The sequence below is a fragment of the Ammospiza caudacuta genome, chromosome 9 (assembly GCF_027887145.1).
Source record: "Ammospiza caudacuta isolate bAmmCau1 chromosome 9, bAmmCau1.pri, whole genome shotgun sequence".
NCBI classification, from domain to species: Eukaryota; Metazoa; Chordata; class Aves; order Passeriformes; family Passerellidae; genus Ammospiza; species Ammospiza caudacuta.
Window position 1 is genome coordinate 27,736,038 of NC_080601.1, and position 18,759 is coordinate 27,754,796.

Below are 18,759 nucleotides of genomic sequence, written 5' to 3' on the forward strand. Positions count from 1 at the left end.
TCTTCCCCTATTCCTTTTCTGCCTGATGGCTAAAAGTCAAAGAAGGAAATAAGCCATTTGTTCTCTTCAAGTTAGTGTCTGAAATGCAGAGAAACAACTGTCACAAAAGGTTTGTGAAACAAATCTATTTTTTCATATTGTTTTTCCCCAAAATGCATGAAATGAACCACAAATTCATTTCCAGAATATTAGATGTTATCCCAGGGTGATTCTTCACAATATCCTGCAACAGGGAATGTAGAGACTCATTCTTCCTTAATTAATACAATGTACAATGCTCATAGGCATGTGGGGCTCATCAGCAAATCCTATACATATTGTCTGTGCCAAGTTTCATACTGGCATCCCCTCTTTGGACAATTTAGGCTTTATTTTTATCCATCAACTGCTGCATTCATTTATTAAATGATGCTCTTGCTCTGAAGCTTTTTGGAGGTCTTTTATTGTGCCTAGGCCTCTGGTAATAGGTGAATCACTGAGCCTTAGCATTTCAGGCATGTCATATTTACAGCTGGAAAACATTTGTACAAATGAGGCCAATTAAACACACAGTATCTGATAATCCTTATTTTGGTGTAAAATATTTCTTGAATGGGTCATATTTAAGATACTTCTGCTAGGAAACAAACCTGGAAGAATATTACAAGTCTTACAAACATTTCCTTTGAAGGAGAGGAGTAACTCCAGTGAAATCTTTGGTTACAGGACTGCCAGGCTGAGCTGAGGGGTCTTTGAGCATGTACTTTGCTTTTCTAAAGTGATCCAAAACAGGCCTGATTTATGTTTCGTGAAAAAGCACAGCAATAATCTATAGCAATTCCCCATGTACATGACTTTCAAAGGAGGGTAGCCAAGCACTGGGAAAACATTAATTAACTGGGCTTTATAATATAGTAGGCACTAAACTAATTTTAAGCAAATGCAAAAATCCAAAAATATACTCTTATTCTTATTTCAAATATATTTCATGAGAATGTGGTTATATTTGTTGGAATTTATGGTATAGGTTTGGGAAAAATGCCACATGACTTTAAAGGACTAGGACCTATGACCTGGATGAGAACTAGATACAGCCTTACTTGTGCATAGGTTTTGGTGTTAGCATAAAGGGAAAAGAAAAAATATTAAGCAACAGCAGTTTTGCTGTTGCTAAATATACTTTAAAGGTATTCCCTGTTAATTTCTGTGATAAAAAGAGTACCTTCTTTTATGTACCGAGAAGAGAAAGAAATGATTCTCTGTGCAGCAGAGCCTGCTGCCTTTAATGGATTCTCTGGTGGTGATTGACATGGTTGAGCCAAAATGCCAGTTTTCCCCTCAAGGAAAGGATTGCTTTGGACCTCTTAACTCTTCTTGGTCTGGTTTATGCATAACAGAACTGTGTGTAGCAACTTTGTGGTTCAGTGTGTGATCCACTGAGCTTACAGGGAAGGCAGAGGTTTATATATTTGGTATTAGTGGGGATGAGATGCAGGGAGGCACATGCACGAATGCACACATGGAAAGACACCCAGATGCCATAAACACCTTGTTTTTTAGATACTGTGCAGAAAACCTCCTTAAAATTCATTGGGACCATTTTAAAAAGGATTGGCTTTGCTGAAAAGAAATTAGCTGAGAATAAACACTTGGCAATTTTTTTCCCTTATCTTGCAAGCTAAGTCTCACAACAATTACTTCTGCCGATGTCCAGGACTACAGCATCACAGAAAATAGCACTGGAAAAGATGTAGAAAGCTCCAGGGACCTAGCTAAGACAGTTCCTTACAGTATCTTCCTGCCCAGCTTTTTTCCCAAGCTTCATTTGAAATATGCTGTGCAAGGAGGTTTTGCCCGTAACTCTTCAGAGACCTCATCACATCCTAACACATCCAGCAGCGTCTCCCCCGGCTCAGCCACACAGAATGATGCTGTATTTATGTGTTTAATAAACACATTGTTTGCCCCAACAGCTCAACATTTGTGTAGCTGTTAACTATGGTAGTTTATGGTGGCTGGCCCAGGGTTGTGTGCAGGTTGGGTGTGGGCTGTTAGGTGCCCAAAGTTAATGTCTGCTGGAGGTGATTTCAGACCAACTCATACATGAATCACCTTGTAGCGATTCCACCTGAAGCTGACTGCAGTTATTGATGCCTAGACAAATGTGATGCAGTGTCAGAGAGAGGAGAAGCCTGTTGGAAAGGTATGTGTCATTGGGCAAGGCTTCCATGTGGAAAACTCCGGGTCAGTTGAGTGGGAATTGAATGAATTAGTTCCTGCTTCCATATATGCACATGGTCATGGCTCTTGTGTTGCTTGAGTTAGAAATATGCACTGTTTGCCTGGTACAACACAAAAGTGTTTACTCACTTCTGGAGCAGGATAGAATTAAAATTACGTCAGACTAATTGGCAACATCCACTAATTTAACTGCTGTTTCCTGCAGCAAGAGGAGGAGTTTTTCCTCCTTTACATGTTATTGTACAATAAATGTGCCTTTTTCCTTGATGTTTCTAGCCCTTATTTAGTGCACAACATCCTGCTAGGTAGTATCCATCTGTTTCCTCTGTCTTTTTACATGGACATTGGCAATCGCCTTCAGTCTGACATCTTAACCTGCAAAAATGAGTTTTCAAGTCAGCATCTTGGGCGTCAAATTTGTTGTAAAAGTTTTGGCTTTGTTTTCAAAGCAGGGGTATTCCACTTTGACTGGTCAGAAACTAGACACACCCCTGGCAAAAAGCTCTGTCCAGCAGGTTCCAGATCAAGTTTGAAAGGCAGACTCCTGTAACCTGAATTTTTGCTTTTATCTTGTTGTAAATCCTAAACAAAAATGTTGCTCACATTCAGTGATACTCACTCAAACCTCCTGAGCTCTTGGGTCCAGGAGATAGAGGAATAGAGCATCTCTTACTCTCAGTTGATGGTTTAGGGAGCAGGGATCAACAGAGGCAGTTGGAATTGCTCAGCTGTTTTCATTTAAAATGGTAGAGGAGACAAATGTCAATCCTTTTAACCTTTAAATGCCTGGTGGGTAAGGCAAAATGGGTAGAAAAAATGCAAGAATTGTGTATTCCATGGAAAGGCATTAGAGTTGGCAGAAAAAGTGAGCTGGGGTGTGCAGTAGGCAGGTAACCTGAAGAGTCTCTGTTTTTCTTTTTTCCTTTCTTTGCATGTATTGGCATCCTTTATTTTGAAGTCTGTAACACCTTGTAGTTGGAAACTACAAGGAAACACTTCAAGAATAGTTAAAGTGCAGATATTGTGTTTTCCTTGCCCTTATTGTCTGGTCTCCCTCCCAGTCAGAGATTAAATATTAGCAGAGTGGCCTAGTAAATGTGCATCCATGCACAATGCTCTTCCCTCAGGATAGAGATAAGGATCTTGCCAGGATCATGTCCATCCTTCAAGAGCACACAATTCTCTTCTGAAAAGAAGGGAGGAAGGATCTTGTGAAAATCAAGAGCTACCATGAAAACAGAAAGGAAAAGCAGCACCAGAAGATACAAGAAAATGTAACAATTCTTCCTTTTAATGGAATGCAGAGGTAGTTTGAATTCTTAATTGGAAAATTATCCCGTTCCTGCTGCAATTCTGGCTGCAGGCTCCACATTTTAAAAACTGCTTTTGCAGCAGTTGGGGAAAGTGTCAGCAGGAAAAACTGACCTTTCCTGTCACTACTGCCTGCATGCTCTCAGCATTTTGTCATGCCAGAGGTGATTAATGAATAGGCATGGTGGATGATGTTGATTTAGCTCAGTTCCTCACAGTGAGGGTGCCTTATTTTACTCCCTATGGCCATCACAGCAGCACACACAGGTGCATTTTGTGAACCTTGGTTTAAATTTTGCTGTCTGGAGTTTATATGCACAGGTCTGTGCGACCATGGGTCAGGACCTCTGGCTCCTGAGTGTTAAATTCTCTTGTCTTTATAAGCCTCTGGACAGGATTTTTAGCTAGAGCACCATGAAAGCCCTTCTCAGCCACCACACTCTGTGGGCTACACTTGCATGTGTAAGTCAGGGGATGCTGACATCTCCCCTCAGTGTGCTTTAGTTGTTTAAATAATACTGGGCAGTGCATTCTCCAAATGTTCTTCAGAGTGTAAGAAAATACAAGGCTGTGAAAGTGTCTCTTCTTGTTGCTGCTCCTGTATTGCCACACCTGTGAGGTTGCTGTAGTGAGTTCTCAAAGGTAGAAAATTACAACAGGATAAAGGAATAGATTTAGTCTGTGTGTGTGTTGTTGCAGCTGTGCTTCAGGATCTGGCTCTTTCCACTGCTGACTTTTCTTGCATTCTTCATGCAAAGCTTCTCCAGACAAATGATGAGAGACCATTTATTAAAAATACCTGAATTCAAGAGTCAGAGCAATGCAAAACAAAGCTCTGTTCCTTGTCAGTGGGAAGAGATGTGAGGTGAGGCATGAAGAATCAGCATTGATTTGGGATCTGTTTTGCAATCAGTCATTGGTGTTAGAAAGCAGCTTGGTTTGGGTGAAGGAAGGAAGACCAGTGCATCACTTTCCAGCCTTATCTGCCTGCAGATAGAGCAGCCTGTCTTGCTTTTGTGTTGCAGAACACTTTGTGAGCTTTTCAACTTGTAGTGCACTATTTGGTGAACAGAGGAGTACTAGGAGTGTGCTGTATGCTAGTCCTTTTTTGTCACCATTGTTATTCTGAAAAGAACCATTAGGCTTGTCAAAACTAATTAAGGGAACAAGTAGATGGCACTGGAAAGGAACTTCAAGCTAGAATGACATATTTCAGGAGATCCCTCTCATTCCCTGGTGCACACTTGAAAGGCATTATGAGTAGATCCACAGAGCTCATGCATGCAAATGCACAATGGTAATGAGTTATTCTGGATTTTGTTAGGATATACTTAGGTTCTTCTAATTGAAGTCCCTTTTAAAATGAATAGTACTGTGGCAGACTGATGTTTTTTATTACCTGGGCCAGTTTTGCCCCATTGCTGCAGGGGGAGATGCAGTGCCCTCTCCATCTGGAGGGGAGGGACCCAGAGGATGTCAGGGGCCCAGGTGAAGCCATCTGACACTGTCAGATGTGTGTCAGGATCCAGCAAATGGCTCTGATTTGACTCTAGGAGCCTGGTGTCTAGTTTCCGGAAGGATGGATGCCAGGAGAGTGCATTTAAGGCTGAATTTTAGTAGGAAACCTGTTGGTAAAAGCTGCAGGGCAAGTGCCTAAAGTGTTCCCAACCTTTACCTCAAAGTATTGGAATTACTGCTCTGTTTCATTAAGTTGTGATGAATAGATAAGATGGTGAGCATGTACATCTGTCTCTATTGGCATGTCATAGACAAGGGTGATGGTTACTGAATGACTGAAATTGCAGCAGTTAATGCTACTCATTTGAAAAAGGCAGGAAATCTCTGCTATAGACTAGCAAGATTGCTTTCTATATACATTGGGGACTAATACTGCAGCACACTGTAATGTTTTTCACTGACATTTAAAGGGATTTCTGTGTATCCTACTGTCACTTTTAACCATGTCCATATATTGGGAAGCTTTGATCCCAATAATTGTGTGATCACAGGAACTCGGGCTCATTCTGGCATCCGTGTCAATAACAGACAGCCCTTCTTGCTTGTGGGATCACCCTGAAACTGATGGTAGCGATTAAGGAGCAGACTGTTTCTCACTGTGAGAGGAATGATGAAAGCCCTGCCTGTGCTGCTTTGTTTTGTGGTGTTGGTATCTTCTGGCCACAATTCAGAGCGTTGTGAATGGACTTGCTATCGATGTGGTGCTCTCGTTAACAAGCAGTGCCAGATTCAGTTACCTGCACAGTGGGTCATAATGTAGTTATTTTGACATTTGCAGCACTGCCTGATCTGAGTTGAACTCCAGCACATTTGTATGTTTGTCATTGCTTCAGTTGCTGTGTTTTTTGTGGGATTCACAAAAATGTATCAGAGCATCTGTATTTTTAAAATTATTATTATTATTATTATTATTACTGTTTTTGCTGTTGATGCCTCAAGGATGAAAATGGCAAAAGAATGTGATAAAAATGTTTTCAGAACATTCGGCAGTTCTGAACATTGGCTGGCTCAGAGGGAATCTATTATTTACCATCTACTGTATCAAATTCAACTCCCACCGAATTAGAAACTGATTTTTGTCATTGTCCCTTTTTAATCTAACCCTTTGGTTAGCTCACAAGAAGCAGCACCATAAATCACGTGGACATCTATGGATTTTTTTTTCCCCTGCCAGCCATTGCTAGGACTAAATGTTCATCTCTCAGTGATTTTTATCAGCCAGGACACTAATAATAACATTTCTGTTCTGGGCTTGACTTTCCCTCTTCCAGGAGGAAAAGTATCTTTTTAATGTCATTTGAAAAATATTTTTAGGGAGTAAATAACAATGCATGGGAAGATTTGACTTGGGGTGCTTGAGTTCCAGCTAGTGAGATTAAAGAAACTCCTTGTGCCTCTTTTCATAATTGTCAAGGACCATGGATGGCATGGGATCATGGTGTGAATAATGAATACTTTCTCACCTTTTTAAAATCAGAAATTCACCATATGTGCAACACTGTTGTTCTTCTGAAGATGGGAAAAAGGAGGTAAAGAATAACAAGATTGCCCAGCAAACCAGGAGCAAATCAGAAAACTTAGTCTTTCATGTCTCTAATCAGCCAAATAAAACCTCCTTTTAATTTGCTTTCTGAAGGCATGAGGCAACTGTGCCCTTGTTTTTCCTTCAGCATTAAGCCAGAACTCTGATTTTACTGGGTCTTGGGATCAGCTCTCTGTGCTATCACCAGAACAGTCATAGTAGCCTTGATCTTGTAGACAAGGACAGGCAGGATCACTCTCCTGTGCCTGGGAAGGTTGGTGTAGGGCCCCTGAGCATGGTCTGTGTGGAAATACAAAGGAGACCAGTTGTTAAAAGGTGGAGACCTACATACCAGGTGCCCCAAGGTAGGTTTAAACTGGCTTTGTGCTCCTTCACCAGCTCTGTCTGATTGCAGCCCTTCAGCTGACTGACTGCCTTCTCTCTGTGTCTCTCCTCCCAGGTCAGTGGCTGGTTTGGATAAGGAACCTGACCTTGTGCACATGGAAGCCCGGACAGCTGATGGACGTGAGTGCCTGCAGCCAGTGCTGAAAACTGGGCTTTGAGCCAAGAATGGAGTGGGAATGAGAATCCACTTCACCCATTTTACCTCCCCATTTACATTTTAATTGGAAGGGGAGATGTGGGTCATGGGGATTGATGTGATGTTCTTATCCTGAACTTGTAGGGGAAAGTTGTGGCTGTAGGGCTTGTGTCTGTGGAGGGGGTGGACAGAAGCACAGTCTGTTGGGCTAAGAACCCATCCACTCTGTTCCCTGTTTAGCACTTTCAGTATCACATAGTTTACATCAATCATCAAGAGCTGGGCTACCAGGACTGTATCATGGAACCTCTGTGCATTTCCAGAGGTGCTCAGAACAGCTAGGTGGTACCTGAGAATCTGAGAAATTACCTGCAGTCAGACTTGCCCTCCAGCCAGAATGTCTCTATACTCCTTTGTCTTGTATTGAAAGTATTTTGTAGTTTTGCTCATAATGTATGAATGAGTGTTCCATACCAACATATTACAGGCTTGAAAAGGTGCCTGGATCTGAAGCAGGAAATAGGAAAAAAATAATCTTAACTCCTCACTGAAATAAATCTAGTCACATTTGCAGTGGAATGAATTCCTACAGTCAATTTCCAGCAAAGACATGGTATTAGAAGTAAGTTGACTTACTCTCTCTGAAGTGTTTTAGGTATTTCTCACAGGAACTGCAGCATAGTAATGCATCTGCTCCTTGTGTGGAATTTTACTCCAGTGTGAGGAAATGGAACAAGTGTCCCATTTTGGTGCAGGGATAGTATAGAAAAACAGCATAGGATGAAGGAGTTAAAGGATTTCTGGGGAAAAAAAAAGCCTCATTTTTGTTGGTTGCAAACTTTTCTCTGTTTTAGTCAAGTGCTGCGTAGGCCAGATGTGTGAACAAACTTCTGTCTGTCAAGATGGCTTCTCTGAGGTTGTGGATGTTCTAATATCATTCACTGGCCTCCCACTGCTATTTAGTGATGGCAGCTGAATAAATAACCAGGCAATAACAGCTCAGGGGTGACAGCTGTTTGTTGAATATGTGGAAAAGGCAAAACAGGCCGACAGGTGGGTGGACAAGGTAGGGAGGCATCTTCAGTGCCTTTGCTGCTGTGTGTACTGTCACAGGTATGATGGGAGAAGTGGTCAAACGCAAATAAAAAAATCCCAAGCAAGCAAGCAAAGTGCTGATGGAGTCTGTTTTCAAACTAAGTTTAAACTTGCTCACCCAGCTATTTAAATATTGGATATGTCAAGGATGTAAATGTTTGAAAGATGTATCCCCAGCTTAAAGACAGCTCTCTTCCTTCAGGTCTCGTTTGCTCAGGGGTTTGCTCTTTGTTCTTGTTTTAATATATAAATTCAGCATTTTGAAATTGGCAGCTGATGGTGTTGAGGGTTTCACTGGAAGCCAGGCTTGGCCAGTGGTGTCAGCAAAACAGCCCCAGTGCAGCTGCCATCCCAGATCTGTGGGGCTGTGCTGGCCTGTACCGAGGACCCCTCTCCAGCACAGCACAAAAGAACAGTGCTGCTCCAGTCAGAGGTTCTAAGGCTTGAAACAATATTAGTTTGTGTTACAAAGAGATGACAGCCTCACAGCTATATACTTCCCCAGGGTGATATTGTTCAGCTCTGGGTGCTCAGGAGTGGGGCATTGAACTTTTCTCTTTTCTCAGTTAGTTCTGCCACCAAATTGGGCCTTCCTGTGCTCAGTGAAACAGCTGAGGCACTTACACCTGCTGGAAAATGGGGCCCTGCAGTTACTTCCTCTTGATCAGAAAGCTTCTGGTGAAAGTTTTCCTCAGTATTATGCAGAAGGAAGAAAAGGCTTCTCTAATGACTCTTTTAGGTCAGTCTGGTGGCTCAGTCACTTATTTGGTGCATTAACAGACATAGATTTAAGTATTCCCATTGCTTAGTTTAATTCAAATGGAAGAATCCATGCCTTCAATGTCACTGGCTACTTGAAAACTACATGATTCTTCTAGGCTGGGCATTTTTCTTTCTTCTTCTTCTGTTTGCCTCCATGTTTTTAAGAAAAAAAAAAAAAAAAAGTAGTGAGTAAAGCAGTGGAGAAGGGAGGGGAAGGAATGGAAGTGCTATTTAGGACTAACTCCTGAATTTGATGATTTTTTAATTTTTAATTTTTTTTTTCCTTTTGGCATTAATGGGACTCAAGAACCCATCTAATACCAATTTAGACAGTGGTGCCTAAAAGCAGCTCTGGAGCTGGGAACAGGTGGTGGGGCATGCTGGAATCTCATTCATCCATAGATGAGTCAGGGCTATCAATAAGCTTATGGGTCTGGGAGCTGGCAGTCCTGTTCACCTCTCTGGTGACTGTCCTTCAAGACATCTTGCCACATGGTTTGTCTGTCCAGTCATGGTTGTGTCTCTGAAAAACCCATCTGCCCCTGTGCCTGGTCTCCTTAAATACTGCTAGATGCTGATAATTCCAGTGCCTATCTTATCTCAAGCTGTTCCCATCTTTTGTAGCAGATGAAGTTTTTCACATTTTTTTGACATCTTGGCAGAGTCATTGTAGCAGAATAATAATCGAGGCTTGCATTTTTAAATTGTAAAAACATGTAGGAGCCTTGGGCATTGTGCCTTCTGCCAGAGTGTAATAGGCAGCAGCAAGGACAGGGCTGGATGCAAGGGGACTGTTATGGTCACACTGACACAAGCACCCACCAGCATTCCTGGGAAGGATTTATTGAACTTCCTGATGTTCAGTGAGTTAATCTTCACCCCACTCACAGATATACTGCAATAAACAGGGTTTGAATTATAGGAAAAAAGGGGGGAGAAAAGCTAACCAAAAGGATAAAACAGGGTAACTAATTCCTGGAGAGTCTACACGTCTTTCTCTTTGGGGGAAAAATTATTGAGGCCAGTGAGTTTTTCTACTTCTCATGGAAGCCTTCACGATTTTATGATTTTAAATCTTGCCTGATACCAGGGCCTGATTTAAGCTGAGCCAATCTGCCAATGCAGCTTGTCTTTGTCAGCTGCCCTTTTCCCTGTTAGCCATGCTGGCCAGCCATCCCAGGAGGGAGGCAGGACTTTCTGTTCTATGTCTAAGTCACAGCCACCTGCACACAGGTTGGCCCTTTGCAGCCTGCAGCACAACAGCTTTGTCTGTATCACTGCCTCCCTTCAGGAACCCACATCTTTGGGGAGAGAGCCTCTTGTGCTCCTGCTTCCTGCCAAAGCTGGCATGGCTGGCAGGAAAAGATGAAACTTGGTAGCTTGGCTTATTTCACCAGTTTGTCCCTTCCAGTCTCAAGAAATTGTTTCCGTTTTGTCATTCCAAAAAGGGTAAAAATACACTCCAGAATCTCAAGATGGAAGACTGTGTTAAATAGCAATGAGGAGGTGGTTCAGGCTCCTCAGCTGGAAAATGGCTGTACATCTGTGAAAGCCATTCCCTAATCCTGAGGGAAGTGGGAAGGGTTTGTGTGGAGGCATGGATGCTGGGATTGGAGCTGCAGGAAGCCCTCCAGGCTGCTTGATGCCCATATTGCCACATTCACAGATGTGTTGAGGAAGTGGATGGGGTTGCTCATAAGCATGAGAAATTTTTTTGCAGTGGAACATTATAAAAATCCCAAAAGTAACAAAAAATCCAACCTGCTAAAAGAACCCTGAAAACCAAAACACCCAAACCCTTTAATTCTGGTGTTGTATAGGACAATATATAAATTGGAAGAAGTGCCCAGATAGAAACAGCCTTCCTTACACAATACAACTGCCAGTGAAAGGTAAGCAAGGCTTTGGAGGCATGGCTTAGTGTCATGTCACCTGCCCCTCTGGGTGAATGTCCTTTTACCTTGTGGTTGCCCAAAAGTGCAAAATTACCTCATTCTGGAGGAGAGGCTGATAATAGCCTGGAAGTTAGGGTGGCCTCTTCTCTCTTAATGGAGGCTTTTGTTGAGACACCCTGTTCTTTTTATGTGAGAAGATGTGCTCTGTGAATGAGCACATTTTAGAAGCTTGAGCAGGGACTTGAGATTGTTTCTTGCTTTGAGTTACACACAAATGGGAACAGAACTGGATGCTGCTATATTTTTTACCTGATTTTTAATGGATTAAAAAAAAATTTTTTGGAGAAGCAGGAAAAAAGCAAGATAACTTTATCTGGTATCCTAAAGCATAGAGGTTTAAAGATATATTATTTGTGTCTGTGTTTGTTTTTTTTTAATAGGCTTGTATTGTAAAATATATGAAAATAAATAAAACAAGAGACTAAATGGAAAGTGGGTAGTGAGCTATCCCCCTTCTCCACCACCATCTCCTTGTGAATATTAATCAGGTGCCATTCTTTGAGTATATTTGATTGCTGGTGTAACACACTCAAAATGACACATTTCCCAATAGGCAGGAAGCTCGTTGTCATGTCAACACTTGTGATTTATCTGCATTTATTTGTGACAGGTTTTTATTCCTCTTCCCATTCTGTCACTCAGCAGCAGCAAATTATCCCCTTTTTGGAAGGATAAGAATATCCAGGCGACTGTGTGGGAGAACGTACTGGAGGGAATGAGCTTCTAAAAATACAACTCCTGACCTCTCCTCCTTGTTCTGCCTAATTTTAGAGCTACCTCAAAGAGCAAGTCACCACTGTTGATCTCTTTGGATGGCATGGCAGCGCATAAAACCCTCTTGTTTTCTGAGAAGTTGCTTTTATCCACTGCAGGGTTGGCTTAGGTTCCACACTGAGGAGCTAAATTGCAGCTCTGGGCCAAGTGTGTGTATATCAGTTGATGAAGAACTTTAATTTATGCCAGCTGAAAGTCTGACCTCTCTGCTGCTCTTGCTGGAATTTTATGCTGGGAGAAAGCACAGCTCTGATACTCTGGTTATTGGCACCGTCTCTATGTCAGGTGTTTGTCACCATTCACTTTAATCACTGCCCAGTACTCTGAGCTGGCACCAGCAACATTTTCTGCTGCTTTAGCATCCTCAGTGGGACTGCGATTTCATTGCTGCACCAGACCTGTGTGACTGCTCTGACTCAGCCCTTATTAACCTGGAATCCCTAGTGCATCAACCCAGAACCAGGTCTGCAGCATTTAAACAGGGGCCTTCACTCACTGGGTGGTTGGGCATGGACCTTCATTAGATTAAAGCTTGGCTGTGGTTTCTAACTCCTTTAGAAAAAATATTTTAGTAATTATTAGTCTAATTATTAATGACTCTGACTTGCATTCTTTTTGCATTTTTAACAGTGTTGCTGGGACAAGACTATAAAAGAGGAAACTATCAGTCTATGAATGTTGGTTTAGAATTTGGGAAGGCAGTTGTCTGAATCTCAGAGGATTTAAATTGTGCCCCCCAAAGCTTTCCACTGCCTAGCATATTGCCGTAACTGGAAGGACACAGACCAAGGACAAGGCAGTTGTTTTTTTTTGTGATGGAGAATCCTGTAAGCAGCTTTGCTGGGCTAGTGATTGTCTTTTTAAACTTCTATTTTATCATTTTGAGCTCAGTTTGACAAGGTCCATGTCAGAAAGTTCTGTTGTGAACTAAAATCACTGCACCAGGCTCACCCCAGCCCTTACAAACTTGCTGTTTACTTCACTGATGTTCTGTCCTCACCCTTTGCAGAAAAGCAAAGAAGCATTTGAATCTAGGAGGCCTGTCAAGTGCCAGAGTGCAAAAGATATGACCCTTTTATCACTCCAGCTGTCATCTTAGTAGTATTTTTATTTTCTTCCTAATTTGCAGTTTTCAGAAGAGCAGTTGAAAAGCAGAGATGGCATATTTAGATTACACACATCCAGAAACACAATGCATTCATTGTTCTGTTTCGTGAGGCCTTTTCTTAGCCTGAGTGAAATAATGCTTAACCCTCTATAACCTCTCTCAACTTACTAGAGGTGAGCACATCTCTTCTTGTTCTAACTTTCTGTATATCTGCCTTTTCCTTCTGTTGTTTTCTTGTTCTTCTCCCAGTCCTGTTCCTCCTCTCAAGCAATGTCAAGGCCTGACAGGATCCCATTAGTGTGATGGTCTTCTGTTCTTCTCTCCAGACAGAAGCATTTGATGCTTCTTGTAGAGCATATAACTGCTGTTAGGAATCTTCAGCTACTCAGGCTATTTCATGGCCATGGCATTTTCATTCCTAGCCCATGTTTGCTATAAATACTTAATTTTGAGAGATGCTTCTGATTTTCACAGAAAAATAAGTTAAATTTAATAGTGTTGATTTAGGCTTTTTTTTTTTTCTTTTTGTGTATTACTACCACAGTTAAAACCAGTCAACAAGGCTAGGGGGTTTCAGAAGGAAGACAGAGGTATGATTTCCAGAAGGATGTAGGAATTGGTGAATTCTACCCGGGTGGCTTCTGCTCTATTTGGTCTCATCAGCAGCTTTCTGATGCGTTTATGGTTGGTACCCTCCATTGATGGGGGGTTTTGAACTTCAGTCTCCTGAGAGTTGTCTACACAACAGAAAAGGGAATGGCCAATGTCAAAGTGTGGTGAACTCCTAACTTCAGAGAACAATTACCGTGTCAAAGGCTGGAGGCAGATCCTGAAATAACATCTCCCTAGTTGGAGATAAGACATTCTTTGGAGCTGCTGATGGTGTTTTACAGACAAGTGGCTCCTCCCTGGGCGTTTCTGATGTGTCCCCATGCTCCCCTTGCAGACACCCACTATTTGACCTGTCGGATCCAGGAGTGCTCCGAGACCAAGAGGAGCGGGCCCTTCTCACGCTCCATCGACGTCAGCTCCCTGGTGGTTCAGGATGAGTACATCTTCATCCAGGTATGTTGCCTTCCTGCAAATGGGACATGAACTCTGCCTGCACAAGGGATTTTTTCTTTGGGTATATTCTTAGGATATTCTTAGGATAAGCATGTGGGACCACAGTTCTTAAGAGTCCATCCCGTATTGGCTCTGTAGTCTGGGATGCAGCACTTGATCTCCCTGCTTATCACTTGCCTTGAATCATATATTTTTAAAATTTGTTCATTAAGGGTCCATGAATTTCACAATTTGCTATTGGTGTGGCTAATTGTAAAATACAAAGGAACTAGAAATGAACTGGGGAGAACAGAGAAGAGCAAAGGAAAGGTGTGAATGATTATTTTTAGCAATTGGAAAGGTTTATGCTGATTTGACAGTCAAGTAATGCTAATAGGGTGAACCAAAATTTGTTGTAGGAGGTAAAATAGCAGAAAAATTGAGGGAAGTTGTTACAGGGCAACTTCAAAGTGAAAGATGTCTGTAAATTTGTCAGTTGGTGATGATTCTGGAGATGAGGAGAAAGGGTCAGAAACTGAGTAAGAAACTACGTGGTTTTGAGATTTTTTGAGAATACATGGGCTGGATGGAACAGGGCCATCTCTCTAAATTTTGTGTCTGTGGAAGCCTGAGAATGAATAGTACTGTCTGGAAGAACACTTCCTGAGAATGTACCATTTGGTAGAAAACTGAGGGCCAGGCTGTGGTGATTCCAGATTGCAGGAAGCTCAGGAGACACAGAAATTACAGACGTGGTGATGTTAACTGCTTGCCTCCAGTGCTGAACCAGGGGGAACAAAAAGAGATGAAGACTGGATTCAGGTGGTACAAAAAAGATATATGCTTTCCTTTTTGAATAAGACTGGGTTATATTAAGCTCCTACTTTATTTCCTTGAGTATTTTTCTTGACTATATCCAAATTATGAGAAAAATTTGCTGTGTTTATTGTCAGACTTTCTTATAAGAGGGAAGACTGATAAGTCTGTGCTGGGCTTAGGTGGAAGACTGGATTCCTGTGGCCTGGGAGGACTGCAGGGTGAAAACTGCATGCATTTGAGCAATGTTGGCAGACTTCTTCTGAAAGCAGGGGAGTGTGCTGCTCTGGAGATGACCTACTGCTGTGGGAGCCACAGCTCCCCTCAATCCCCCGTGAAACTCAGTCTGCTACTGCTTCCTGTGGCCTCAGTGGAGATCCACTGCTAGAAAACACTGTGAATTCAGTTTTTGCTACTTAGTAAGTCATGATTTGACTAAAAGCAATGGCTTTCCAATCAGTAAGTGCTCTGCTCTCCAAGGAGTATTTTAGAGAGACTCTCTTAGTGTAGTGGTTTATGTCTGTGGCTAAAGATGTTGTGGAACATCCAACTTTAAGCATGAGGCCTTATAGGTGTTTCTCACTCCAAAGCTCTCATCTGTGTTAAAACAAGGCCACTCTGTTTAGAATCTTGATTTCACAGTGAGGCCTGGTGTGTATATTCCTCTGCCTCAAATCAGCAGTGAGCAGCTCAGGCTATTAGCTTCTAAAAACTTCAAGTTAAAAAAAAAATCTGTGTGTGTGTGTACAAACACATGCATGTATGTACATGTACTACTCAAGTGTCTTGACTATTCTTAGCAAGGTTTTATTATAGTTTAATGGGTGTTTGAATTGAAAATCACATCCCCACACTTTAAAAAGCTGTTAAATATACACACAGAGCATTGCTGCTGCTTTGGGAGACTCTTTTTTTGAGAGTCTCCATTCCCAGGCTGTTTATCCCCTTCCCTGTGTTTTGTGTCACAATGGCAGGGTTTCTGCCTGTCCAGCAGCCTGCTGTCAGGGGCTGCAGATGCTGGGCAGGGATTGAGCCCATGCAGAGCTCGAGTGACACGCAGGCACTTCAGATTCCCAGCACACTCTGAGCTGAAGGTGTGTTAAATCCAGGATATGGTCAATGGGATATGCAGAGTGTTTGCTTGGTACATATGTAGCTAATATGTCCTGGATGTATTAGTCTCACAAACAATGTGGTATTGCTGCCTATAATGGGAAGTGTCAGATTGACTGCTTGCAATGTCTCATGCGTGTTGTTCAGTCTGGGTAATCTTGGACAGAAGTGTAGGAGCCAGGTCTTTAGAATTTTAAAATTAGACAGAGATGAATAAATAAATATCAAATTAAATGTTAAGAACTTGGTGAGGTTTAATAGCAACATAAAGCATTGGTGCGTGAGTTCTGATATGTCTGTTCTGGAGCAAATCAGAATTAATGTCCTGGAGTGGAGAGGGGAACTTGTTTTTTTTGACTTTTTTCATTAAACCAGTAGATTTTTATTCTAAATCTGTAGTCAGTGTTCCTCTAAAGTTAGAGCAATTGAAACCTTCAGGGGCAATTTATCTCTTATTTCACCTATTTCAACATGAGCTAGGTCTCTGAGTATGACTTTCTCATTAATATTGGAAGGAACCTAAGTAGAGCTTAGTGAAAACCCCAAAATTTTTGACAGTTAAAATTAGGGAAGATGAATTCCAGCTATTGATATCAATGTCTTAGATTATCTACATAGTTATTTAGTAGTGAATATCCATTCTAACCAAGATAATAACCAGGCCAGCACTGTAAGATTCCTGAGCAGCATTAACTTGTTAAACTGCACTCAAAGCAAACATGATACTATGATTCATAATGGATAAGGGAAAGAAGAAAACAGAAGACATTATAATGCCATTATAAATCAACAATTCCTGTTGTGCAGCACTTCTGAAAGGATCTTTCAGAATTACAGTACAAAGAAAGAAAATTAGAATGATCTTATGCTTGAAAATTTTATCTGTTGAAGAGAGTTTGAAAAGACTGGCACTTGTTGCTAGGCAAAAGAGATAAATAACATAGCCCATGAGGACAGATGTAAAAGGTAATGTGGAGGGACAAAAGATATAGCTACTAAGAGAGACTAGGAAGAATTATTATGCATAAAACAGTAGGTGATCACTCTGAATTTATTGGCTGACTTTCTATTTGATTGATCAATAGTTATTTAAGGATGCCTGTCATGTCACTAGGATTGGATTGGATAATTCTGCATAAATTGATATATTAAGAAAAACTCTTCCCTTCTCTTGCATGTATAAATTTTCATTCACTTCACAGTATTGCTCTGGTGTAACCAGGAGCCAATATCATAATCTTCTTTCGTGAATAATACTTAAAATTCATACAACTTGCAAAACAAGTAATTTAATAGTGCGAAAACCTTGGAATATGTCTGGACTTATGTACTGTAGCAGAAGGAGCTAATTTGATGATCAGCTTTGGCATTTAATGTCCATGTCTGTGGTGTTCAATTACATAGCTCTGCTCCAGTGGGTGCTTGTTACTGAAACTGTATCGCTTTCCAAACATAGGTCCAAACATAAGCTACAACTGCCTAAAAAATGTGATTTCCTGACAATTACCTAAACTGCTATGGTACTCTCATCTGCAGAGCCTACATTACAAGACATGGGGATCAGGGATAGTCATTTGGGATGACTCTAGAGTACTGATACTTTGGAAAATTTAGATGTTTAAAAAATTACAGAGGGAATTCTGGGAAAGGTATTTTTCAAGCAAGTCTTGTATCAGGGTTTCTAATGGAATTGCTCAGGCAGCTGATCAGTGCTGCTTGGAGAGGATCAGGAATGATCTGTGTGTTTCCTTGTCAACAGATCAAAAATTTCCACTGAAAATGAGAGAAAGCATGAGCCAATGTCACCGCTTATTTCAGGCAGTGAGGACAGTCTGGGCCATAGAATTCCCAGTTGCTTATTTTGGGGGTCTGAGAGGTCCCAAGGGACATGAACAGGACAGTGCATTCCCTGGGAATCAGCTTTGCTGAGGGGCAGTGCTTTTTGCAGAGAGCAGCATTCCTGCAGGCAGACCCATAGCTGCCATGGAGAGCTAAGTGCTGCTGAGTTAAAGGAGCTGTTCTGGCTGCCCAAAGGTTCTGTGCAGGGTGCAGTGGCTCAGTGGTTCTTCTGGGGGGCTGGACTCCCACCTTGGATGAGCCTGGCTGCTAGTGGAAAGGGATGACATTCCCAGTGCTGACTCATGTGAGGACTCTGTCTTCACACAGAAGCCTGGGTATCAGAAGATGGACAGAAATTGTGATGGAACTCTTCAGAATGTGTGACATGAGGACTGATGGTACTACTACTGTTATAGTGCTGGTGACCTAAGGATTTCAGTGGGACAAAATTTACAGAAAGACAGTATTTTTTGTGAGTTGGAACTGACAGAGTTAGAAAAGGACAGATAAGATTTTAGGCATATTCACAAGATCCTGAGGGACATGAGAAAGGATTTGGTTTCTCAAAACTGTTTTTTCTCTTTTTTTCCCCAGCTGTAGATCTAGGTCTCATAAATATGTTTCCATCCCCCTATTAATCTTGTTGTGTTGTGTAAACTCTTCTGCTTGTGGCTTTCCCCCCAGAGATCATACCAGCCTAGTCTGGCATTCAGTTATTGCTGTCCCCGTTCCTCTCTTACGCTTCTGCCTCTGTCAGCACTTGGAGACCCTCAGGGTTACTTTGACCTTTTTGATTTGAGCTGGCTGTAAGTGCCAAACTCCTGGCTGAGGTGTGTGGATGGGTGATCAATACCTGTCTTGGTAGTTTTTTATGTCTTTATTTTTCTCCAGGATGCTGCAGACTCTGCTATCCCAGTGGAGAAGAGCTGAAGTTGATCTGAGTTGTAGCTCAGACATTCAGCATTTTCCATAGCAGTGGCAACACCACTGGGTATAGAAGACTCCTCAGACTTAGCAGATGATACCTGGTTTGGGTTTGGGGGTGATACAAGCCAGACAAATGCCTTTGGAGATGAACCCTCTCATCTCTCTTTGACTGGTGGTCCCTGAAAGACAAGGAATGATCCCTGCAAAGTTTAAT

General features: G+C 41.8%; 1 protein-coding gene across 1 annotated transcript in view; it reads left to right on the forward strand.

Moving 5' to 3' along the window:
• The window catches only part of SORCS3 (sortilin related VPS10 domain containing receptor 3), a 271,149-nt gene that overhangs the window by 186,263 nt on the left and 66,127 nt on the right, over positions 1-18,759 (forward strand). Inside the window, exons 6-7 of the mRNA XM_058810200.1 lie at positions 7,032-7,096; positions 13,753-13,871. Coding sequence (XP_058666183.1) covers positions 7,032-7,096; positions 13,753-13,871 — 184 coding nt within the window. The remainder of the gene's footprint in view (positions 1-7,031; positions 7,097-13,752; positions 13,872-18,759) is intronic.